The sequence below is a fragment of the Trichosurus vulpecula genome, chromosome 2 (genome assembly GCF_011100635.1).
Source record: "Trichosurus vulpecula isolate mTriVul1 chromosome 2, mTriVul1.pri, whole genome shotgun sequence".
NCBI classification, from domain to species: Eukaryota; Metazoa; Chordata; class Mammalia; order Diprotodontia; family Phalangeridae; genus Trichosurus; species Trichosurus vulpecula.
In genome coordinates, this window is record NC_050574.1 from 183933030 (window position 1) to 183959791 (window position 26762).

A 26762-nucleotide genomic window follows, 5' to 3' on the forward strand; every position below is an offset into this window, starting at 1 on the left:
TTCTTAGGTTTTACCCATAAAATCTTCCTATATCTAAACATTGTATTAAAGTTACAAAATCTAAAAATTGAGAGCTGGGAAAGGCCTTAGGGATTTTAGAATGCAATCCCCTCCTTCTAATGATAAGGAGATTAAGGCCTGACAAGGATAAGACTTTCTTTAGGTCACAAAGTTAAAAAGCAGCATAGCTAGGATTTGAAATCAAGTCTCCCAAATTCAATGTTTTTTGTTTTTCACAACATGCATAGTAAATCCCTGCATTATTATAACACATTATCTTGGAGGCTGTATTTTGAGGGTAGAGGAATGTAGCAACAATCTGCTAGCAGCTGTTATGGGGTGTAAGACCCAACAAGACCAGCAAGAAGAGCTGCTAACACAGGTCCTTTGATCTGCTTTACTAAGGAAAGTAACTGTAAGGGGTTAACAATCTCACTTTAATCATACATACAAATATAACTCATTTAGTTCAGGAGGAAAAGCCAACAACCTGAACCTCAGAGCAAATACAAACAAATTACAAACATCAACAGACAGAACTTGTCTGATTCAAATCACAATTCATAGTTACCAGGAAAGCATCAATATCTGGGTTTACAAGCTGGGGTGGAGGGGCGCTCTTAACAAGAACTGCCCAGAGTCTCTTCAAGTCACACAACATTCTTCCAGTGAGTGAGTGCTCCAAAACAAAACATCTGGGTTTCTTCAAAGCTGGAGGGCTCTTAACAATGGCTTGCCCAGAGTCATACGCCACTCTTCCAGTGAGTGAGAGCCCCAGAAAAAATGCTAACCTCTGGGTTTTTATAGCCTGTTCAGGGCCCTAAGGACTCACACCTAATCAGCAAAAGGGTGTGAGGCTGGGGCTTAGCACCTAGTAAAACTAATCAAAGGCACTCGATTATTTTAGCATTCTAAAAGAGAAAACAGTAAAAAAAAGTCCCACCTTAATTACTGATACAAGGGATAAAATGCTAAATAATAGAACACTAAGGCCTAGGGCCTTCTCCAACCTTTTCCATGTTCTCCAGGCTCTCCAAATTCTAATAACTCTGATGGATTCTCATAACTTTGGAAAAGTCTCTGACTACTGTAGAGTAGTATCACTTATCTACTTACTTTTCAATGCTTAGTTGCATGATACACCTGATTTTGTTGTGTCATTTCAGTCATGTCTGACTCATGGTCCCATTTGGGATTTTCTCAGAAAAGATATTGAGGGGTTTACCATTTCCCTCTCCAGCTCATTTTATACATAACGAACTGAGGCAAAGAGGGTTAAGTGACCTGCCCGAGGTCACACAGCTAATACGTGTCTGAGGCCACATTTAAACTTAGGTCTTCCTGACTCCAGGCCCAGCACCGTGCCACCTACCTGCCTGATTCTACTTCAGTCTTAGTCTTCCTGTTCCAAGGTAGGGAATGCTACTACCCAATGATTTCCAAATTTCTTCCTCAGAAAAAATGGACATATTGCTATACCAACTATTTTTAAATAGTCCTATTTTCTCATTTACAAAAGATTTTTTTAAAGTAATATGAATTCTGTGGCATCAAAAGTAGTCTCATAATTAGTTATTTAAGAGTTGGAAAACTCTGATGCTTCCCCAAAGCAACATATAATACTGGACAATGAGTCAGAACATGAGTTCTACTCTGTGCTCTGCCACCACCAAGCTGTATGACAATAAACAAGTCATTTATCCCTCTATCACTTTACAGATATCAATTGCCAACAACCTGCCTACCTAGATATCCATTCACAGCACATCCTCAGATTACTCTGAGGGTTTCACTTTCAGCTATTTGGACTCTTCATTTTTTCCAGAGTAGATGCCCCAATTAAGTGGACCCCCTAGGCTTAGCCAATCCCTTGAATGGATGGTCCCAGAGCTATTGCCTGTATACGAGGAGAATGACTATATACAGTCAAAGTTGTCAACTTTAATGAAGACTGAGATTAGTGGGTGGTTGCTAGGAGGTGATGATTTTCTTAAAGCTGTGAGAAAAGAGAGTGATATGTTGTGTATAAGCCTAGTCGTCCTTCAACCATACAAAAGTAGCTAGAATTGCACTAAATAAACTAAAAATAAACAACACAGGAAAAAAAAAACTCAGAAAGAAAAGAAATCCTAAAAGGAAACACTTAAAGGGTGGGAAAAAATTGCAGACAGAATAAAGTAATGCGCAAACAAAGAAAACCTTCTAATAAAATGAATCAACACTTTGAAGTGAAGGAATCCACAGATAAAACTCCAAAACATGAGAATTCTTAAATAATTAAAACTAGGAACTGAGAAAAGACAACAGGAAGGAAAAGATAAGAAATGAAATAGAGTTAATGAAAAATTCAAAAGGAAAATTTATGGCTTGGAATGAAAGCAGAAATACCTTAGCAAAGCAGAGGACACCCAGAAAAAAAAAATGGAAGAAATGAAACTCAAAAATTCAATACTATGATAAGAAATATCAGCACAAAATCCAATGATGAAAATCAAAGAACACTTCAGGTATCTATTACCTGAAATGACCAATGCAGAAAATAGAGCTCAAAAGGTTAAAGTTAAAAATCATTAGTCTTCCAGAAGAACTTTACTAAAAAAAAATCTGAAATAGAGAAAGAATCACTAGAATGTGCAGGCCACTAACAGAAAGAAATCCAATATCTAATTAATCTAGAAATGTGACTGTCAAGCAACAAAGTTCCCACATCAAAAATAAAACATTATACAGTCAGGAAGAGAGAGAAATCATGTTCTCAGAAAAGCCCAGTCATAACTACATAGGATTATGCATCAGTAATGAGAAAAGGAAGGATGAAAACAAATACAAAGAACAGGGAGAATATTTGCACCAATGAGTGACATTCTAAATGGCTGAGTATGGAGGTAGAGCCAAGATGGCAGAGTGAAAGCAAGGATTCACCTGAGCTCTCACACAAAGTCCTTCAAATACCTCTAAAAAGTGACTCTGAACAAATTCTAGAGCAGCAGAATCCACAGAGAGACAGAGTGTGGCAGATATCCAGCCCAAGACAACCTAGAAGGTTGGCAGGAAGAATCTGTTGACAATTTTATCTAAATTAATTTACTTAATCAGTGCCATACCAATTGAACTACTATTTCACAGAGCTGGATAAAATAATAGCAAAATTCATCTGGAAGAACAAAATCTTCAGAATATAAAGGAAATTAATGAAAACAAATGCTAGGGAGGGTGGCCTAGCCATGCCAGATATCAAAATGTACCTCAAAGCAGCAGTCCTCAAAACTACTTGGTACTGGCTAAGAAACAGAGTGGTAGACCAGTGGAATAGGTTAGGTACACAAGACACAGTAGTCAATGACTACAGCAAACTGCTCTTTAATAAACCCAAAGAATCCAGTTTTTGGGTTAAGAATTCACTATTTCACAAAAACTGCTAGGAAAACTGGAAAACAGTACGGCAGAAACTGGGCACAGACCCATATCTTACACCATATACCAAAATAAAGTCAAAATGAGTACATGATTTAGGAATAAAGCCTGATACTATAAGCAATTTGGGAGAGCAAGGAACAGTTTATCTGTCAGATTTATGGGAAAGGGAAGAATTCATGACCCAACAACAGATAGAGAGCATTATAAAATGCAAAATGGATGATTTTGATTATGCTAAACTGAAAAGTTTTTATATAAGCAAAGCCAATGCAACAACAATTAAGAAGGAAGCAGAAAATTGGGAGAAAGTCTTTACAACCAATGTCTCTGATAAAGGCCTCATATCTAAAATATATAGGAAACTGAGCCAAATTTATAGGAATACAAGTCATTCCCCAATTGAGAAATGGTCAAAAGATATGAACAGGCAGTTTTCAGAGGAAGAAATTAAAGATCTCTATAGGCATATGAAAAAATGCTCGAAATCACTACTAATTAGAGAAATGCAAATCAAAACAACTCTTAGGTACCATATCTCTCCTGTCAGATTGGTTAAAATGACAAAACAGGAAAATGATAAATGCTGCAGAGGATGTGGGAAAATTGGAACACTAATGCATTGCTGGTGGAGTTGTGAACTGATCCAGCCATTCTGGAGAGCAATTTGGGACTATGCCCAAAGGGCTATAAAAATGTTCATACCCTTTGACCCAGCAACACTCCACTTCTAGGGTTGTATCCCAAAGAGATCACACAAGTGGGAAAAGAACCCTTATGTACAAAAATATTTATAGCGGCTCTTTTTGTGGTGGCAAAGAACTAGAAATTGAGGGGATGCCCATCAACTGCGGAATGGCTAAACAAGTTGTGGTATATGAGTATGGCGGAATACTATTGTGCTATAAGAAAAGATGAGCAGGCAGACTTCAGAGAAACTTGGAAAGACTTATATGATCTGAGTCAGGGGAGCAGAACCAAGAGAACATTGTACACAGTTATAGCCACATTGTGCCATGACTAACTTTGATAGATTTGGCTCTTCTCAGCAATTCAAGGTTCTAAGACAATTCCAAAAGGCTCATGATGGAAAATTCTATCCACATTCGGAGAAAGAATTATGGAATGTGAATGCAGACTGAAGCATACTATTTGCTCTCTCTTTTTTGTTTTGTTTCTTATTTCTCATGATTCATTCCACTGGTTATAATTCTTCTTTGAAACATGACTAATGTGAAATTATGTTTAATGGGAATGTATATATAGAGCCTGTATCAGACAGCATGCCCTCTGGGGAAGGGGGAGGGGTGAAGGGGGAAAAAATTTGGAACTTAAAAGCATGTGGAACTGAATGTTGTAAAATAAAAATAAAAAAAAATTTTTTTTTTAAAGCTGAGTACAGTCCTAGATTTGGGCAGCCTTTTAAATACAAACAGTAAAAATAAAAGAAATTTAAAACTCTATATAACTCCAAAAGGAGAAGTAAAGGTGGAATATAGTCTTCTTATACCTTATATGCTATACTCTCTGATCCAGGGACACTGGCCTCCTTGCTGTTCCTCAAACAAGAAACCCACACCCCCCCCCCCCCGCTCCCCCGCCCCAATCTCCTGGCATTTTCACTAGCTGTCCTTCATGCTTAGAATGCTCACTCCATCTCTGTCTCCTGGATTCCCCGCCTTCCTTCAAGTTCCAACTAAAATCCTACCTTCTACAGAAGTCTTACCAACTTCCCTTAATTCTAGTTCCTTCCCTCTGCTGATTATTTTCAATTTATCCTGTATATAGTTCATTTGTACATAGTTGTTTTCATGGTATCTCTCCCATTAGACTCTAAACTCCTTGAGGGCAGGAACTGTCTTTTGCTGTTCTTTACATTGTCAGCACAGGGCCTAGCACATAGTAATCAGTTAATTAATAAACCTTTATTATGTGTCAGGTCCTGTGCTAAGTGCTAGGGATACAAACAGAGGCAAAAGGCAGTCCCTACACTCAATAAGCACACAATCTGATGACTCCTAAATCTAAGGCATAGTAGGAACTTATAAATGTTTATTGATTGACTGACTCTCTCTAATATTTAGGTCTTCTTTTATCACAATATACTAAATTATGCTGCCAACAACAGCAACCAATCCAGACACTTAAGGTGAACTCCCTTGAGACAGCTCCCAGGACTTTAGGTTTGCAAATGCACCCTTTAAGTTTATTTACCAATCAAATTCTGATCCTGCCCTTTAGGTAGGGGTATAAGTAGGGGTGTCTCCATCAGACCTACATGGGTTTCTTTCCCCTGGGATCTAAATTACACCCATATATTTTGTAGTCCATATTTTAAAGACAAATGGCTTTTTATTAAAAGATAAACAACTTTGACCAGTAGATAATTTTATCTTCAATTGCTGTTAGATTTACTTCTCTTATTTCTTTCCTTCTTGTTTTACTTCCTTCTGCTCTCCTCTAATGTCCACCTCCCCTTTTAAAGTCATCTACTACCTCTAATATGCCTAATCATTTTTATTCTTTTCTTCACTAATTTCAGAGTTCCAGATGTCATCTCCCTATGGGACACTCTGCTATTTCTTATAACGTGCTTTCTTGAATATTGTATCTACTTCTTTAAAATATACAGACCAAAGTTGAGCACATTCACCTAGGTTTGGAAATATAGGTGATAACAGAAAAATCGCATTCAAGTTTAAACTTTCTGAAGGCCAGTCATTTTCCCCCCTTTTTCTATCTTTATGGAATTGGTGGTGTTTGAATTTTAAAGTAATTTATCAGCTGAAAAGCCTAAATAAACTGTTTCCAACTAGTGTTTTCAGTGCTATGCATAAATAGGCCTAATGGAGAACTTTGAACTCAACAGTTACATATTAAAAAGTCAATCAATAGATGTGGTTCTTAATTCATGTTTGATGTATAATTTGCAGTTTCTTGAATTTATATAACCAAAAAAAATTTCTACTCTTCCGAATGATTAAGAGTGTCCAGAAGGAAAAAAAACAATCAAGCTAATTCTAACAGGCCTACCTGAGCCTGACTAGGCTCCACAGTCTTGTTACTGTACCTTTCTACCAACTGCATTCTGTCTTGGCCAATACTACTAATTCATTTCACAAATTCATTCATCAATCTAAGTTACAATTCTGTGACCTGAAGCAAAACATTATGAAAAGATCCTTCCCAGGTTGATCATATCCACAAATGTCCTTTTCATACACCATGGGGACCTCTCTCTCTTTTTGTGTTTTCCTAAGATTTGCAGGGGCATAGCTATACAGTAGCTATGGGGTGAGAAAAAGTGAGGATCACACCTAGCATTTGAACCTGGGTGATGGGGAGAATGGTGATGTCCTTGACAATAATAGGGAAGTAAGAATAAGGAAAGGATTTGAGGGAAAAGATAATGAGTTCGGTTTTGGACATTTTGAGTTAAAGATGTCTATAGGACATCCAGTTCAAGATGTCCAATAAGAATTTGGAGATGTGAAAGTGGATTTGTTTTGCCCCAGCAGTAGGAGTAAGAATAATACTCTTTTTTCCCTATCTCAAACATCTAACACAAAGCATGGCCCAGAGTGAGGACTGAATAAATGCCATTGATACACACACACACACACACACACACACACACACACACACACGTAAACATAATCAGAAAGGCCTAGAAGGCAAAGGTTAAAAAAATAGTATCATTCTCATTTTTACGTAACAGAATAAACTATGACTCTGAAAAGCTATAGTGATTTGCTGCCAGTAACTAAGTGAAGCCATGAATGCCTCCCAAACTGAGAGGCAATTATCTGTGTAAGTTTCTTTTTACTCAGTCTGTCTCCCTAACTCAAAGCATCCCCGTTATAACTGAAAAATTGATGGCACAGAATTTAATCACTTATTCTGACAACACAATCATATATTTGCACCTTGTAGTTGCGAGAAATTCGAGTCATAGCCTCTGACATATCCCATTTAATTTTCTAAAGCTAGGAAGCTGTGCTTTTTCAGTCTACTCTTTTCCAGGGTAAATATATGCAATGGATAGTAACAAGAACAACTTGTTTACTTTTACAAAACATAAAAAAATAGCAAAGTGGAGAATCTCTTCCACTGAGAGAAAGGCTACACGAAAAATGATTATAGGGAAAGGAAGCAAAGAGTTGAGTAAACTTTTCATTGCCCAAAATCAATGCAAAACCTACTTGGGCTCACTGAATGTTAATTTGCAAAGTTTCAGCTAAAGGTAAACATGATAACCATAATTTTCCTTTTAGAATTTCAGTTGTACAATTCAATTGTATTGAAAATTTGGCATTAACTTCTTACAAACCAAGCACTTTATTCTGAAGACTATTAAAGTCATTAGATATTCATTATGTAAAGTGGTTGTCAATACACTGAATATTAAGAAATTGCCTGGTAGACATCCCAGGTATGATAATTCTCCAAATCCTCCTAAAGCCAAGAACTCCAACCACAGACGTTCCCAAGGAACATGTTGAAGTTAAGGTAAGACTTGTTGGGACGTAGTCAAATACAAATAAGAAAACACCGCAAGAGCATGAAGCACAGGATTCCATGGGAATGGAGCCTGAACTGGAAGTTAGTAGTCCTGTTGTTTAACCTGACTTCTACACTGGCATTCTGTGAATGCAAATGAACTAAATCAAAGCCCATGTCCACACAGGGAAAAACAACTGGATGGCAGTGTGACAAAATCAGTCAGTTGGTTTGTCTTGGCCAGTGATTCAGGCAGATAATCAACAAAACTAAAATAACTAATTTTGCCAAGCCACATTGGGTTTGTTTGGCTGAGCAGAGGATCGCCTCAGTGTCTCAATCTGCAAAATGAACATAACACTACTTGCCACATACCTGTTTCCCAAGGATGTTTTAGAGATTAGTAAACTAAGTGTTTTGAGATCCTTAGATGAAAGGAACTTTAGAAGTACTAAAGTATAATGGGACCACCCAACAAATGACTCAGTGAAGCAACCATAACTGAGAAATCAGATTTTGGTAGTACATATTTTTAAAAATTAGAGAACATTTTAATACATGTAATAAAATATCTAATAATTTTCACTATTTTCACCTAACACAGGCTGCTATTAAGCACCCACACACAATAGAGAAGTATTAAAAACTGCAGTATGATAAATTTACTAAAACTATACAAACATGCCCAAACTTATTTGGTTCTAGTCATAACACAAGTTTTATCTCCAATTTCTATTCATAACCCTCAGACAGACTGACAGAAGAAAATTCATAACAAGCCTGTAAGTAACCTTGAAGTTATTTAAACTTAATAAGCAATATAAGCCTTAGGCCTAATTTCACAAACCCAACGCAGAAAACCAAATCTTTGGCAAGATGCAAAACAGAAAAGTTCAGCAATAAAAGCACAAGAAAGAACTTTCCTATATTTCACAACCCAAGGGCAGAAAATCAGATCCTTATAAGGTAGTAGTAGAGAAAAATTCATAACTAAAAACATAAAAATTTTCTCAAGTCAAAATTTCACTATTCTAAAATAGCTGTCAAAATGTAAATGGTTTTATTTTGTGAAATAAATGTCTTCAGAAGCATAGTATATATTCTTTCAGGCCTATTTCCTATAGTGTTCAGGATTGTAAACTTAAGGAATAATATTTGAAAAGTCAACACTGTACTGGTAATCTAATACATTTTTCATACCTCTTTAAGCGAGTTCCAATGTAACATTGGAACATTTGCAACATAGAGGTATATTCATGTTATTCTTCTTTTTGCAAGTACTAACAGACTAATTAAGTTCCTTTATCCAAGCCAGGGTTTCTTAGCCAAAGAGTGTGAACTTGTTTTTTAAATATCTGATAACTTTATTATCAATATAATTGGTTCCTTCTGTAATCCCACGTGTTTTATTTATGCATTTAAAAACATGATTCTGAGAAGGGGCCATAGGCTTTACCTATAGTAAAAGGATCCATGATGCAGACAAAAAGATTAAGAACTCATCATGTAAGCCAAAGTTGAGTTATTCCTCAACTCACAGAAACTTGCATTGAAGTGTTTAAGAATGAAGAGCTCTTCCTCGTGACATAGTTTAGGCTGCGGCTTTATAGTTATGACATTATCTATGGTTTACTATTTTTCAAACAAGCTACATGTTCAATCAGTTAATAATATTACATTCAAAGTATTGTCAGCCATTGTAGGAAGATATAAAAGAAATAGGATCGCAGACACTAAATTCCCATCTAATTGTAAAAGGTCATTTAATCTAAACTCCTACCCAATACAAGAATATGTTCTATAATGTCCCTGATAGATGAAATAATTTCTGATTGAAAACTTCCAATGATGGAAAGCTTACAACCTACGCTAAAGGCTTATTCCACTGTGCAACAACCCTAATTGCTTTTTTTTTTTATTCTTTTAATTTAAATTTATTTATTTGACATATTTAGTTTTCAGCATTGATTTTCACAATAGTTTGAATTACAAATTTTCTCCCCATTTCTACCCTCCCCCCCACTCCAAGATGGCATATATTCTGGTTGCCCTGTTCCCCAGTCAGCCCTCCCCTCTATCACCCCCCTCCCCTCTCATCCCCTTTTCCCTTCCTTTCTTGTAGGGCAAGATAAATTTCTACACCCCATTGCCTGTGTATCTTATTTTTTAATTGCATGCAAAAACTTTTTTTTTGTTTTTGAACATCTGATTTTAAACCTTTGAGTTCCAAATTCTCTCCCCTCTTCCCTTCCCACCCAACCTCCCTAAGAAGTCGAGCAATTCAACCTAGGCCACATGTGTATCATTATGTATAACCCTTCCACAATACTCATGCTGTGAAAGACTAACTACATTTTGCTCCTTCCCAACCCGTCCCACTTTATTGAATTTTCTCCCTTGACCCTGTCCCCTTTCCAAAGTGTTTGTTTTTGATCACCTCCACCCCCATCTGCCCTCCCCTCCATCATCCCCCCCCTTTTATTTTTTTTTTTATCTTCCTCCCTCTTCTTTCCTGTGGGGTAAGATACCCAACTGAGTATGTATGGTATTCCCTCCTCAGGCCAAATCTGATGAGCGCAAGGTTCACTCATTCCCCCCTCACCTGCCCTCTCCCCTCCTCCCACAGAACTGCTTCCTCTTGCCACCTTTATGTGAGATAATCCACCCCATTCTATCTCTCCCTATCTCCCTCTCTCAGTATGTTGCTCTCTCATCCCTTTATTTCATTTTATTTCTTTTAGATATCTTCCCTTCATCTTCAACTCACCCTGTGTCACACATCTATATACACATAGATATATACATACATACACATTCACTTATATATATACATAAACATATATATGCATATTCCCTTCAGCTACCCTAATACTGAGGTCTCATGAATCATACACATCATCTTTCCATGTAGGAATGTAAACAAAACAGTTCAACTTTAGTAAGTCCTTTGCAATTTCTGTTTCTTGATTACCTTTTCATGCTTCTCTTGATTCTTATGTTTGAAAGTCAAATTTTCTATTCAGTTCTGGTCTTTTCACTGAGAAAGCTTGAAAGTCCTCCATTTTATTGAAAATCCATATTTTGCCTTGGAGCATGATACTCAGTTTTGCTGGGTAGGTGATTCTAGGTTTTAATCCTAGCTCCATTGACCTCCGGAATATTGCATTCCAAGCCCTTCAATCTCTTAATGTAGAAGCTGCCAGATCTTGGGTTATTCTGACTGGGTTTCCACAATACTCAAATTGTTTCTTTCTGGCTGCTTGCAGTATTTTATCCTTGATCTGGGAGCTCTGGAATTTGGTGACAATATTCCTAGGAGATTTCTTTTGGGGATCTATTTGAGGAGGCGATCGATAGATTCTTTCAATTTCTATTTTGCCCTGTGGCTCTAGAATATCAGGGCAGTTCTCCTTGATAATTTCTTGAAAGATGATATCTAGGCTCTTTTTTTGATCATGGCTTTCAGGTAGTTCAATAATTTTTAAATTATCTCTCCTGGATCTATTTTCCAGGTCAGTGGTTTTTCCAATGAGATATTTGACATTGTCTTCCATTTTTTCATTCCTTTCGTTCTGTTTTATAATATCCTGATTTCTCATAAAGTCACTAGCTTCCACTTGCTCCAATCTAATTTTTAAAGTAGTATTTTCTTCAGTGGTCTTTTGGACCTCCTTTTCCATTTGGCTAATTCTGCCTTTCAAGGCATTCTTCTCCTCATTGGCTTTTTGGAGCTCTTTTGCCATTTGAGTTAATCTATTTTTTAAGGTGTTGTTTTCTTCAGTGTATTTTTCAGTATTTTTTTGGGTCTCCTTTAGCAAGCCATTGACTTGTTTTTCATGGTTTTCTCGCATCCTTCTCATTTCTCTTCCCAATTTTTCCTCTACTTCTCTAACTTGCTTTTCCAAATCCTTTTTGAGCTCTTCCATGGCCTGGGACCAGTTCATGTTTTTCTTGGAGGTTTCTGTTGTAGGCTCTTTGACTTTATTAATTTCTTCTGTCTGTATGTTTTGGTCTTCTTTGTCAGCAAAGAAAGAATGCAGAGTCTGAGACTGAATCTGATTGCGTTTTCGCTGCCTGGCCATATTCCCAGCCAACTAACTTTACCTTTGAGTTTTTCAGTGGGGTATGACTGCTTGTAGACTACAGAGTTCTATGTTCCACGTTTGGGGGGGAGGTGCCAGCTCTGCCACACCAGCACTGCTCCTTCCCCAAGAACCCCCAACCTGAACTGGACTTAGATCTTCGGCAGGCTGTGCACCCCTGCTCTGATCCGCCACTTAATTCCTCCCACCAGGTGGGCCTGGAGCCGGAAGTAGCAGCAGCCGTAGCTGCCCCACCTCCGCTGCCCCCGGGGCTGGAAGCCGAACCGCAAACTCTTTCCACTCCCGCAGCTTTTCCCACTAACCTTCTCTGCTGTCTTTGGTGTTTGTGGGTTGAGAAGTCTCGTAATTGCCGCAGCTCACTGAATCAGGGCGCTAGGGCATGCTCTGCCCGGTTGCTGCTCTTGTTGGTCCACGCCGCTCAGGCTGGGCTCTGCACCACTCCGTTCCCAGCTCCCAGCTCCCAGCTCCGTGCGCGATAGACCTCACCCAGAGACCATCCAGGCTGTCCTGGGCTGGAGCCCTGCTTCCCTCTGCTGTTCTGTGGGTTCTGCCGTTCTAGAATTGGTTCAGAGCCATTTTTTATAGGTTTTTGGAGGGGCTCGGCAGGGAGCTTAGGCTGGTCCCTGCTTTCCAGCCGCCATCTTGGCTCCGCCACCCTAATTGCTTTTAAATTTTTTCTTTTGCTGAAATGAAATCTGATCATATTTCCATTCTTCGGTCCTTCTTCCACATAGCCTTTAAATATTTCAAGAGAGCTATCATATCTTAATCTTCTCATTCCAGTCAAAATGAATCCAATTTCTTTTTACCATTCCTATATTACAACATTTCAAAGCCATTAATTATCTTGGCATCTCCTTTTTGGATATTCTCTAGCTTACTGATATTTCAAAATTCCAAAGGATCTGTAATTTTAATAGTGTAGTCACTGCATTCTCCAACACAGATTACAACTTCTCTAGAAGTTACTAAGTCGTCTTCAAGAGTTGATGGGAGCAAATTATTTATCACTCTGTGGCAAATTCATTAATGAACTTAACAAATTCTTTGAACTTAGGCTAGCCACAAACAACAGACATAGAATCTACCAGTGGGTTAGCACTTAAAGTCCTTCTGTCCTGGTAGGGTCTTCCAGATATTGTACCTTCATGGGTGTAGCCTTTGTGAAATCAAGGTAACTTCAACCACAAAATGAGGTACAATGAAGGCATAAGGGAAATTTAATAATACTTCTCTGAAAACACAGGACTGAACAACATCCTCAAAGATACAGTTGGAGTAGTGCAAACTACAGTGGGACTACTATTTTCCATTATCTGAATATCATCTTTCTATGAACATACTCTAAGAATGTGTAAGTCTTCTTAATATGCTCCTCAGACTAACTGGCTAATTTTAATTATTCTTATATTTGTTTTTCACATTGTTATAAAGTTGCTGACTTATACCCATGCAGTTGATTTTCCTTTTTATTTAAATGCAAGGCTTTTGAACGCAAATGGTATAAAATTTAATCTTTTAGTTTCAAACCTGTCAATATGACTGAATTTTGATTGTCATTTACAGTATTAGTTACTGTTCCTAATTTTGTGTAACATATTAAACTAATAAGCATACTTTTTGTATCTGCATACAAATCACTGAAAAAAAATGCTGACCAGAACAAGGCCAGGTGCTCTGTGGCCTTCCATTAAATATCACCATCTAGGCTGATGCTGATCCATGAAAAACAACCTTTTACAAGGCTGTTCAACCAGCTGTGAATTTACCTAATACAAATATCTGGTTCAAATTTTACCATCCACAAGGAAAGCACAGGAAATTTAGTAAAATATTGCTAAAATTAAGATTCATTATGTCTTTTTCATTCCAAGTTCTAACAACTTTGTAAACATTATCATAGTTTAACAAGACCTGTCCTTAGTGAAACTAAACTTGGCTCCAAATAATTTCAACATTGTTCTTTAAATGCTAAAAAGTCGTTAAATAATCTATTGCAGGATTTTGTTGAGGACCGATGTCAAGTTCGTCTACTTACAAAAATAAACAATTTTCCCTTGGAAAATTGAAATATTTGCTCATGGTTTTCCAGCATCTTTTTCATTCACTGGAATTTCTCAAAATTCATAGGGATTATCAGTTTACCATTTTGCGATTTACTAATTCATACAGCTATAAAGACATGGCAACTAGGTAGTACAGTGGATATAGCACTGAGCTTGGAATCAGGAATACTCATTTTCACAAGTTCAAATCCAGCCTCAGACAACAATTACTAGCTATGTGATCCTGGGCATAACACTTAACCTGATTTACCTCATTTTGGGACCAGCTAGATGGGCACAGTGGATGGAGTGCTGGACCTGGAGTCAGGAAGACTTATCTTCCTGAATTTAAATCTTCAGACACTTAGTAGCTGTGTGACCCTGGGCAAGTCACTTAACCCTATTTGCCTCAGTTTCCTCATATGTAAAATCACTCCAGTATCTTTGCCAAGAACACCCCAAAATAGAGTCACAAAGAGTCGGGCACGACTCAAACAACGAAACAACCAAAAAAAAATGGAGACATGGGCTCATTTTGAGCAAACTGGTGCTCTCTTCCTTTCTCCTCATCTAATAGGGGCTGCATTTCTCTTAATAGTGTTTGTTCTATACTTTCTAGTATAAAAGGCCATTTTCCTTACTGAAGGTGGAAAACAAGCAATAAAAAAGAAGTTGACCAGTCCTGTAACATTACATCACTTTTCTCAAGCAAAATAATCCTTGTTCTAGTTCTAAACACAGTTTTGAAAGCTCTTTTGTTTCCTCTACTATTTTTCATAAGGCTCAGTCTATTCCAGGCCTCAGCTTCTCTGACATTTTTCTCATAGGTTCCCAATGCTTTTTGGAATTTAATCTTGGTTATTAATTCTTCTTTCCATCTTTCGTGTAAAATCTTTTAAACCTAAGATCATCATGAAAATATTTGTCTAGCCATACTGGTGTTCCCCCCTTTTCTTATCCCCAACACAGTGCACAGTGTACAGTTCTTGGCACATGGGAGGTACTTAATAAATGCTTTCTGATTCATTTTATTTTCATTTCACAATAAACTCAGAATGTCTTTGTAAAAGTCTCCCATCTCTACTGAATACAACTATCTTTTCCTCTGAACTATCTGCTTTCCTAAGGTCAATGAACACTTTGAGCAGAGTGTGACTTCAAAATATATAAAAGATAAAATATCTACCTTGCATAATCTCAAAGGGCTGCTCTGAGGATCAAATGAGGAAATATATGAAAAGAACTTAGTAAATTGTAGGGGATTATATAGATTTCAGCTATTATTAGCACTGCAAATACTACTATTGTTTGTCTCCAAAAAAGCTTTGAAATTGACTAGGACAGCATCATTTATTCATAATTTCCATCTGGATAAGCTATAGTATATTTTCATAACAGAATTACTTTAATTTCTCTTGTTAAAACCTAACCCAAAATTTTCCCTGTGCTGCAACCCTCAAGTTTCTAGATTTCCATATATACCTTTTTTAAAAACAAAACATAGAAGCCATCTATTTCTACAAAATTCAAATCAATTCCACAACTAATAAGTACCTAATATACGCGATAATACATTGTATGGGGTAGTGGGGATACAAAAATGAAAAAAATTATCATTCCTGTCCTCAAGGAACTTATGATCTAGAAGTGAGCAAACAAAACATACACAGACAAGTATAATACAAGGTAGATTGTTGTAGAATGAAGAGAGATTAAAAAAAATTTTTTTTGAAAATCTGAGGAAGGAGAGAACATATAGGATCAGGGATAACAAAATCACAGATGAAAGTTGGAAGGGCCCTCAGAGGTTATCTAGTCCAACTCCCTCATTTTACAGATAAAGAAAATGAGGCCGTGAGATTGTAAGGATCTTACCTAGGTATCACAGAAGGCTCTGAGGCGGGACATGGAATCAGATCTTCCTGATTCCAAGTCTGGCCCCTTATACACTATACCTAGCATTTAGCACAGTGCTTAGCACATAGTAGGTACATAATAGCTTCATGGAAAAGGCAGCACCTGGGCTAAGGCTTTAAGAAAGAGAAGTTATATGAAAGACACAGGAAAACACAAACACCAGAAATGGCAGGTCAAATTCAAGCAACGCGTAGCAATCCAGCTTGGGTAGAATATAAAATGTAGCAATAACAACAACTAAAATTCATGTAGCACTGAGTTACACCAAAGAAACTTACCAAAACAAGTTGATTTTTAGAATCAGTCAGTCAAGTGAGTTATTCAATGATTTAATAGTTGGCATTTCAATCTGATCTCAATACGGTTACAACGTCATTATTTCCCTGCATGTACTTGGCAATCTAGTCACACTGGCCTATTCGCTGTTCTGAATACATGACGCTATTCTCCCATCTTTGCGTCTTTATACCAGCGATCTTCTCTGTCTGCAATACACTCTCTCCTCACTTGTGCCTCTAGGAATTTCTGGGTTCCTTTAAAACCAAGCTCAAGAATGACCTCTTAAAGGAAGGTTTTCCTTATCTCCAACAGCTAATAATGCCCTCTCTCCCAAAACTACCTCATATTCATTTTGTATATATTACGCATATATTGATGTACATGCCGTATTCCATTAGAATGTAAGCTCCTAGAAGGCAGAGACTGTTCTACTTCTGTTTCCCCAGAAGCACAGTGCCTGGCACATAGTAAGAGCTGAATAAATGCTTATTGACTGATTACTCCAACATGGCAAAAGATGAAGGTCAAGTGTCTTTCCCCCTTTAATCACTACTTTTATGTGCAATCAAGTAAATTAATTTACTTTATAGGATTTTAACTCTGAAACTGGAGGAATTTTTCAGGAAACTGCCATAATCAAAAGCAATCTGATTGACACATGTGTGTATGTATATGTGTGTGTATAAAATTTAAACTTCCAGTGAACATACATACATAAATATATGAAAATTTTTTGTTTGATCATCACAACCCTGTGAGGTAGGTATGAGGCATCATTTGGAGTAAAGAATGATATCTAGCAAAATGAAACACTGCAGCTCAGTTCCATGAGGCACTGGAAGTACTCTGAGTAAAACAAAGAGGAAGCTAAATTTTACGAACTATGACTTCATGGTCTGAGGGAAAGAATATGAGCACAAAAGTGAAGGGGGAATTATAGTGTTGAAAAGTACTAAAAATTTCTCAAATTACTACAGCTTTACTACAGGTACTACAATATTAAGCATATTACAATAATAGAAACCTTAACAAACCTCTCCTCACTGAACAGTTTAATGTATTTTTCTCACAGGACCATAGCACCAAAATTATACTGGAAGCCAACAACAAGGTGAAATTCACAGTACACAAACTGTACACTATTTAAATAGCCAGTTTTGGCAAGATGCGGCTATTTCAATGTATTCAAGAAATGCTGGAAAAATTGGTTAGCCTAATTTGTGAGTTCTTAAATGGTAAGTGTGTATCTCCCAGTAACATCGTAAGCCAGTTGTCACCATAATCCTCCCTTCCATATTATGCTCTCTTCTTTCTTAATTTCATTGGGATTTCCAGAAGGCACAAGAGCACATTCCCACACCATACCTAGATTTGGGGACTTTGCTGTATACCTCCCCTTTAACACTCTACACTGGTGAGCATAGGCCTTTAGAAGATGAAAAGTAGATTTTCCTCACAAAATGGTTAGGGTTCCCTACTTCCATCCTAATATGAGTGAAAGGAAAAATGAATAATTTCCTTTGTAAAATTCATAACTTTACCTAAGTCCAGTTTAATGATAAAACAAAGAGTTATCACAAGTATACTGTTTTCCCTACCTGGCCAGTCTGATAATGTTTCGCAAACTGGTTAACCACTCTATAATCACTTGCAAAATACTCCATCAAGATAGAAGGAACTTCAGCAAAATCAGTGGGGCATCTTGTCCCTGAAATAAAATAACAATTGGCATAATTTAAGGTAACATATGCTATTTTTATGAGAACTTCTAAAACTTTATTTGGACTTTTGATGAACTACAAGCTTTAATTCATTAAGTCAATATTTTACTTCTATAAAATTACTGCACAAATTGGCAAAAAACTTCATTATAATCCTATGCATTTTACTTCAGATCAAAAAGTGAAAGAAAACGTTTGCACAGCTGGGTAAGGCACCTTATAAAAAAACTGCTCACACTCTCTAAAAGCAAACTTGTCAGCACTCAAGCTGTCCACGTACCAAGTATATCAAATTCAGATGCTATTACAATTAAAGTAAAAATTTTCACTTAAAATTCACAGGATTCCATTCTCAAACATGGTTTCTATTCCTTCCCTTCTTGTAAATTCACACTGACCCAACTTATTTTCTTTTTTAAAAAAGTCAATGCCATGTAATAAAAGTATCAATGTAACTATATAGTTCTTTAAAATAAGCAAATGTTATAAGAATTTAATTTTAATTTAACCCTTTTTTTTCATTTTTGTCATCAGTAAAAGTTCCTCTGCCTCCAAACTCATTCCAAGGCAGAGACCACCTATTTACAATCCACCACTAGCAGGGAACCACCACCCACCATGAGATTGCAACCAGGGCTTGAAGCTGGGGCCACAGGAGCTTGGCCAGCAAAGGGACAAAATCACACAATCTTTAGAGCTGGGAAAGACTTTAGAAATTAGTTTACTTTACAAAGGAGGAAACCAAGGGGAATGGACATGATCAAGACCATAGCTGGAGGTCTGAGCTTCCCCTTGGACCTCCCACTCACATCAATCCCAACTCCAAAAGTTAATGGAGAGAAGTTTAAGTGGCAGGTTATTTTCCCTGAGCTTAATTTTACTTTTCTGTTAACACACATTTGGGGTACTGAATTATAACCTATTATCATTCTTTAAGGTTTACCAGGCACTTTCCTCAAAATAACCCTGAGAAGTAGGCAATTCAAGTATTATTGTCCCCATTTTGCAGATAAAGGAACTGATGGACAAAGCAACAAAGCGACTTTTCTGAGTAGTTTTTAAAGAAAACATCTATGCTCTTGTTAGATTCAAATGAGATAATTTATGTAAGGCACTCTGAAAACTTTCAAGTGCTATATGTCAGTTATTGATATAAATTATTAATTGTTGTTCCATTAGAAGGCAGCATGGCACAGTGTACAGCAGGGCTGGCTCTGAAATTAGAAGATTCAGGTTCAAGCTCTGCTTCTCCACAGTAGCTTGGACAGCCATAGTGAGTCACCTGCCTCCTCTGCATCCCAACACACACAATCTGCCCCACCCTGAAGAAATCACAGGTCCAGAGCATACGTGTGTGTGTGCGCGCGCGTGTGTGTTTGTCTAGTGAGGATCACACAGATCAGCAAGTTCTCTGTCTCTTCTAGCCACGGTCACAGAGCCAGTATGTTTCAGAGGTACAACTTGAACCCAGGACCTCCTAACTATAAGGCTAGCCTTCTATATACATACCATTCTGCCTCTCATTACTGTTATTGTAGTTGTTGATATAAAATTCTCTTAAAATTACGAAGTCTGCCTCAGTCAAATATCAAATGCATACTTTTTACTGTAACTCACAATTCTATAACTTATAGAGAGGAACTTATTAACATCTGATCACAAGCAAAACTGATTGTCATCACAATTCATCAATAGCTAAACCACATTCATGCTCCTGACCCTACTCAGTAGTCCTATCTCTCTTCCAGATACCCAATTCAAAAAAACTTTAATAGAACCAGTTGCACACATTTATTTACACTCAAATATAAAATAAGAATATTTACATAAGTAAAGACCATTCAAAAGAATAATGCACCATGAAAATGTCATGTATTATCCATGGCTGAAGTATGTGGGTGAAGTAAAAGGCTGCATGGCTAGAGGAGAGAAACAAAAGAAAGTTAAGCAGAAAATTTAGAGAGTAGAAAAGGAAACGTAAGAGGCATGGTCAATGAAATGAGCACAAAGGGCTATGAAATGAACGTTTTTTCCCCTAAAATAAGGGCTTCCCTTTTCAAATAAAATTGATTGAAAATATAAAGTACCAAATAAAACTGTCATCTTAGCATCTCACCTGTAACATGTTGATAACGAGTACGTCCCAGCATGGAATGCATGGCATGTCCCATTTCATGAAAAAGATTCTCCAGCATTCCAGGAGTTAATAAAGGTGGTACAATACTTGTTGAATGAGGAAGGTTCAGCATGAGAACTACTACTGGAAGCTGATATTCCCCATTTTCCTTTAATCTTCCTCCACGGATTGTAAAATGACAGTCCTTCATAATCAGAAAGAAGAAAGGAAAAACAAGGTCAAGGTAAAACAAAAAGTCAAAGGGATTTATCAACATAGAACCACACCAAAGGTAAGTGTTTAAATTTCATTTTTAACACAACTAGAATTTTACCTCTTTTATTTACAATAGTTTTCATTAAAAAAAAATCTACTCCTCTTAAATTCCTAATATTTAAAAGGAATGAGAAAGTACTGATGTATGCTAGCAAAATTTTTCAATCTCAAATTCAATTCACAACCATATGAATGCCTACTCTGTATTCAGCACTGTTGGTTTAAGAAAAAAAAATAAATAAAACACAGTTCCTACTTCCTAGAAAGTGAAGGAAGCAAAAACAAATATAAGCAGAGAAAACACTCAAAAAATGAATTTTTAAATTTGTAAATTGCTAGAATGTTTTTTTTCCCAAATAGAAAAAACAGTTCAGAAGATGATTCAGTTAAAGCCACTACTGGCAATTAGTACACTCCCTGAAACTATGAATAGGGGAATTTTATTTTGAAATGCAAATATACCATAGAAAAATTAAGATAAGAATTATCACACCAACAAATTATTAGTCATTATCTAAACTATTTTGTTATACCTATTCATTATACTTACCATCTATTAAGAAATTTTTAAAATGTCATGCACATCTGTGAAACTTATTTTGTTGGGGCAGCTAGGTGGCACAGTGGATAGAGAGCCAGATGTGGAGTCAGGAAGACTCCTCTGCCTGAGTTCAAATCTGGCCTCAGATATGTACTAGTTGTGTGACCCTGGACAACTCACTTATCCCTGTTTGTCTCAATTTCCTCATTTGTAAAATGAGCTGGAGAAGGAAATGAAAAGCCACTCCAGTATCTTTGCCAAGAAAACACCAAATGGGGTCACAAAGAGTTGGACATAATTGAAAAATGACTGAATAAAAACAAAGCAAATATTTTGCATGATGCAAGAATTCAATAAATGTTTGCCTGTGTTTTTTTTTCTTATTTGGATATACTGGTCTCTAGATTAGCATTAACCACACAAAGTGAGGATTCCCGCAGTGGGGAGACAATTATCAAGTAGGATGTTGTTTGTCCTTTGCAATCAAACAGGACCAAAATGACATCACAATGTCAGGGTCAATGTACAGAGTGTCCAACTGTGGCTAATCATACCAATATGGGCTTGGAAGGCTCTACCACAGATAGGTTAAAATTGGTCCACATGAACATTTGGAGTGAAGATGTCTTCAAATGTGCATAATCTCATGTTTCTTTTTAGCTACCACAATTCTTCTTTGCTCATCGAGCACAGCACTTTCTTTGATGCAGGCACATCATGCTAGATAATCTTGCGCCAGTGTTTCCCATGTCTCACAATCAATTCCAAAGTTCATCAGAGAGACCTTGAGAGTGTCCTTGTATCACTTCTTCTAACCACCATGTGAGCACCTGCCTTGTATGAGTTCTTCATAAAGTAGTCTGTTAGGCAAAAGTACATCTGGCATTCGAACAATGTGGCCAGCTCATTGTACTGTCTATAGTAGAGTTTGAATGCTTGGCATTTCAGCTCAAGAAAAGACCTCAGTGTCTGGTCCTGAGACTGTTCCTAAGAGAACTCAAATGGAAGCAGTTCAGTTTTCTGGCATGGTGCTGGTATACTGTCCAGGGTTCACAGGCATACAACAACAAGGTCAGCACAACTGCTCGGGAGACCTTCAGTTCAGTAGGCACTCTAATACCTCTTCTCTCCCGCACTTTCCTTTGCAGCCTGTCAAACACTGAGCTAACTGTGGCAATGCATGCACCAACTTTATTATCAATATGTACATCACTGGAAAGTGTACTGTCAAGGTGAGTGAAATTATCCACAACATTCAGAATTTTTCCATTTGCTGTAACCAATGGTTTCATGTATGGATGCTGTGGTGCTGGCTGATGGAAAACCTCTCCTTTTGTGATGTTAGTCATTAGGTCAATATTAGCACAAGCAGCAGAAAATTAATCCATGCATTGTTGTATCTCAGTTTCAGAGGCTACATTAACTGTACAATCATCTGCAAACAAAAAATCATGCACCAATTCTCCCTCTACTTTAGTCTTGGCTTGTATGGAGCATTTTCAAATTAAATAATTTACTGTCACAGTGCAGTAGTTGAACCTGATGTTCTTTTCATCTTCACTGAAGGTGTCTGACAACATCACCAAAAATATCATGTTAAAAAAAAAAAACAGAGGAGCAAGGACATATATCTGCTTCACTCCGCTGGTGACTGGGAAGCACAAGAAAGCACATTATACAGCATCCATGCAAGCATGCCATCATGAAATGATTAGGTAGGTTACAGAAGATTTGGTTCCTAGCTCCAGTTCCACTACTGACTAACCTCATGACCTTGTATAACTCACTTAATTTCTATGAACTTCAATTACTTCATCTGAAAAATGGGGACAATAATATTTGTCCTGGGCAGCAAAGTGGTCCTGTGGATAGAGTACTGGGCCTCAAGTCAAAAAGACTTATCTGCCTGAGTTCAAATGTGGCCTCAGACACTTCTTAGCTGTGTGACCCTGGGCACGTCACTTAACCCAGTTTGCCTCAGTTTCTTCATCTGTTAAATGAGCTAGAGAAGGAAAAGGCAAACCATTCCAGTACTTTTGCCAAGAAAACCCCAAACAGCATCATGAAGAGTCAGACATGACTGAAATGACTAAATAACAAGAAAAATATTTGCCCCATCTACTTTACAAGGTTGCCATGAGGATCAAGTGAAATAATTAAAGGGCTATGAAAATTATAAAGTGCTATATGAATGAAAACTGACATTAACTTTAACCTGTCTGCTTCGTATCCCATTTTTGTTCAGCAACAACTACTGAAGTTGCTGCCTGATTTTTGACTAGGTATGGTACTCTACCAAAAAGAACCAAGAAACATCTTAAATTTGCCCCTTGGAAACATACTGATGGCCAATAAAAATTTTCAAATGGACATTTCTTTTGCCATTTTTAACAGATTTCAACGAAATATGGTACCTAGATAAAGGATACACAGAAAAACATTTAATTAAGTCCAGTTATTCTTAGTCCTAATTTAAATGATCTATTTTAAAATTAACTTTATTTGTGAATTATGTCTTTTAAAATCATGATTCCATTAAGTGAGGTCTATCTTTCATAGAGCTGCTAGCTTACTGCTGGTTAGTTCTTGAGGAAATAGTCCTCTAAACAGCATATTACCTGATGTGGTTTGTCTGCTCGCTGAAAGAAGTCACAATAGATGTATCCCAAAAGTCCCTCAGTTTCATGAACCACAGCCTGAAAGAACATCACAATGAAGGAATCTGAAACTTTTACACAAAATGTTTCTTATACCCAAATTAGGTATGCATTAGAAATGCATAGCCACAAATAGAGGCCTTTGCTTCTATTCCTCTATAAACACATATACTTTTTTTGGTATGGAGATTTCCAATACAAGATAAGAAAATTTGACATCCCATCTATTTGTAGTCATTTACAAACACTCTATTCTCTTTTATCTACTTACCCTTCACTAGGCATTGTAGAGGGGGACTATGGTACTATCAGCTCCTTTCAAATCTTAAGAAGTAGCTATAATTCCCCAAGTAAAATCTTAACAGTGTGGTTCAATGGTAAGCGAACCTAGCTTCTATATCCCCCTTATATCACTGATGAGAACTCTACCTTAACCCTACATGGGAAGGGGAGGGAAAGGAGAGAGAAAGCAAGAGGAGAAGGAGGCATGACTCCATACTGCCTTCTCTCTCTTTTGTGGAAGCCATTTTGTTTGTCCATTTTATTTTAAAACATATCCTTCAAAATAGCACAGGAAATTTATCAGCTTCAGAAGTATAATTCTGGTGACTATACAGATGGAGCACACTTCCTCCAAATTTCTCATTCTCTTTCCCACTTCCCACTCTTACCAAGTTAGGTAAGGTTAGCTAAATCATAAGAAAAAAAAATACAGAATGGATATGAGTGCTATAAAAGTAGATAAAAAAGATTTAATGGCAGGAAATGGGCAAATAAATATTAGAAAGAATAAGAGGAAAAGTATATAAAAATGCTTATTTCAAGCAAGATAAACACTGGATAAAAAAGAAATACAGAAGTCACTAGAAAGTTGTTAAATTGAGACCTCAGTTCCCTAACTGTAAAATTAGGAGGCTGGAGTAAATGGCCTCTGGGGCCACTTCCAGCTCCAGATCAATAATCCTTCCCTCTCTGCCTCAGCGGGCTGTGCAACCCTGGGCACGTCACTTAACCCAGTTTGCCTCAGTTTCTTCATCTGTTAAATGAGCTAGAGAAGGAAAAGGCAAACCACTCCAGTACTTTTGCCAAGAAAACCCCAAACAGCATCATGAAGAGTCAGACATGACTGAAATGACTAAATAACAAGAAAAATATTTGCCCCATCTACTTTACAAGGTTGCCATGAGGATCAAGTGAAATAATTAAAGGGCACTATACAGCAGGTATGATTTACAAACATGATTAGAGAATGATCATGTCATCTTGGGGTGGGGGGGGAAGGTAGAGATGGGTAGAAAATTTGTAACTCAAAATCTTGTGGAAATGAATGTTGAAAACTAAAAATAAATAAATTAATCATAAAAAAATAATTAGAGAATGGTTTAAAAATCTTTTTTAAAAAATCCAAAAAGAAGAAAGGGGGTGGAAAGATGATTTGAAACAAGATATTCTAATGATTTCCTGAAAATTATGAAAGATTAAAAAGTAATGAAGAAACAGAAAGCAATGATGTAAATCCTCCTACATCTAGAATTTATAAACATATTTTATTTTTCTCTTTTCCTCTGTTCCAAAAAAGAATTTATTTTTTTCAGAGGACTTTTTTTGATACTCTGCTTTAGGGCAATTTTAACCACATCTTCACATTAAAGTTTGTGATGAAGGATTTGGAAATGAATAAAGTCAAACAACCATTCAGTGGGGCTACAAGGACAAAATATCAATCAGGCAGAGAGCAGATGGCTAGGTGAGGGCAAGTGAAGGCACTGCAGCCACTGCTGCCAATTCAACCACCAGGCTACAGGGTGCAATTAAAAACACTAAGCTTACACATTATGGGCTGCTTACCAGTTTTCGAACATCTTCACACCACACTTCTCCTTTTTCTAGCTGTTCGACATAGAGAGAGATTCCTAAGAGCTGACGGAATAGTAAGTTCAGACCTTCCATGCATGCACCAAGTGAAAAAAATGGGCAATATAAACTGGGCTCAATATTATACCTGAAGGAAGAAAAGAGGTTCAAAAACAGTTTTCTCCAATTTAGCACTACGAATAATTCAGATAACATCTTAGAATGTTATCTTATCAGAACAGCTAAAGGAAGTTAAAATATTAGTGTACTCAAAAGATGACCATATTACAACAACTGTTGAGAGATTATTACAGTTCAAATGTCTTCAAAAGAAAGATGCTAAATAAATTTAAATACATATAACTAATATATAATACAATCTGGCAAGGCTGGCTTCTTAAAAGACATTATTTTTTCACTGGCCTAGTAAATCATGTTACGAAAGTTCATTACTACATAGCTGGTTAAGTGGAGAAGAGGGGAACTTTGGAAGATGACCTTAGGTTTAACAATAGGAAACAAGCCTATAACCCTAGGCTGTAGAAGAACAAGTTTCAAAATCTTCAAAGAAATTTGCCATAGTCAAGAGGCATTCCAATTTCATAGTAAAAGTGAATGACTTATCAAGTAAAAAAGATTTTGGTCTGAATTTCTATTCTAACACAAAGCTAGGTGACAAGGGGCAAATCACTTAATGTCTCTGAGAGCTATTTCCTCAGTTTCAAAGTAGGGATGATAATTATTATCTCTACTAATCCCTTAAGTACCTGTTTCATAGGATTGTCAGGAAGAAAGCACTCTGACAATTACATTATCAATAAATAAATGTAAGTTATTATTATTAAAAGATAGAACAAAAATCATCATAAATATATTTAATTCTTTTGCAATTATAAATCAATGATTTAATATATATATATGATTAAGAGAATTCTATAGTATCAACCTGACTAGTGAATTATTTTAAAATTCATTATGAATCTATTATGTTTTTAAAAATTATAAAATCTATTAAGATGTGAAGGGGTGTGAGAGAAATGCATTACTGAAGTGAAGGCTCTCACTTCTAATAATGCTCTCAGTTTATTCAAAACATCCTCGCAAAGAATCCTAATTCCAGGCCTCACTGTCTAGCTGAAGTATAAATGCTAAATTTGCTAATATATCTTAAATGTTAACATACATTCTGTTCAAGTTAATATGCTATATTCTGTTTTTTTTTAATTTTTTTAAATTCTTTTTTAAAAAATTTATTTAATATATTTAGTTTTCAGCATTGATTTTCACAAAAGTTTGAATTACAAATTTTTTCCCCATTTCTACCCTCCCCCCACTCCAA

The 26762-nt window shown here is 36.7% G+C and overlaps 1 protein-coding gene across 1 annotated transcript in view; it reads right to left on the reverse strand.

Moving 5' to 3' along the window:
- Nucleotides 1-26762, reverse strand: part of LOC118837892 (mitochondrial intermediate peptidase) — a 204438-nt gene that overhangs the window by 93326 nt on the left and 84350 nt on the right. Inside the window, exons 11-14 of the mRNA XM_036745033.1 lie at nt 25418-25571; nt 23531-23608; nt 20096-20300; nt 17857-17966 (exon numbers count right to left, since the gene is read on the reverse strand). Of these exons, the coding sequence (XP_036600928.1) occupies nt 17857-17966; nt 20096-20300; nt 23531-23608; nt 25418-25571 (547 nt within the window). The remainder of the gene's footprint in view (nt 1-17856; nt 17967-20095; nt 20301-23530; nt 23609-25417; nt 25572-26762) is intronic.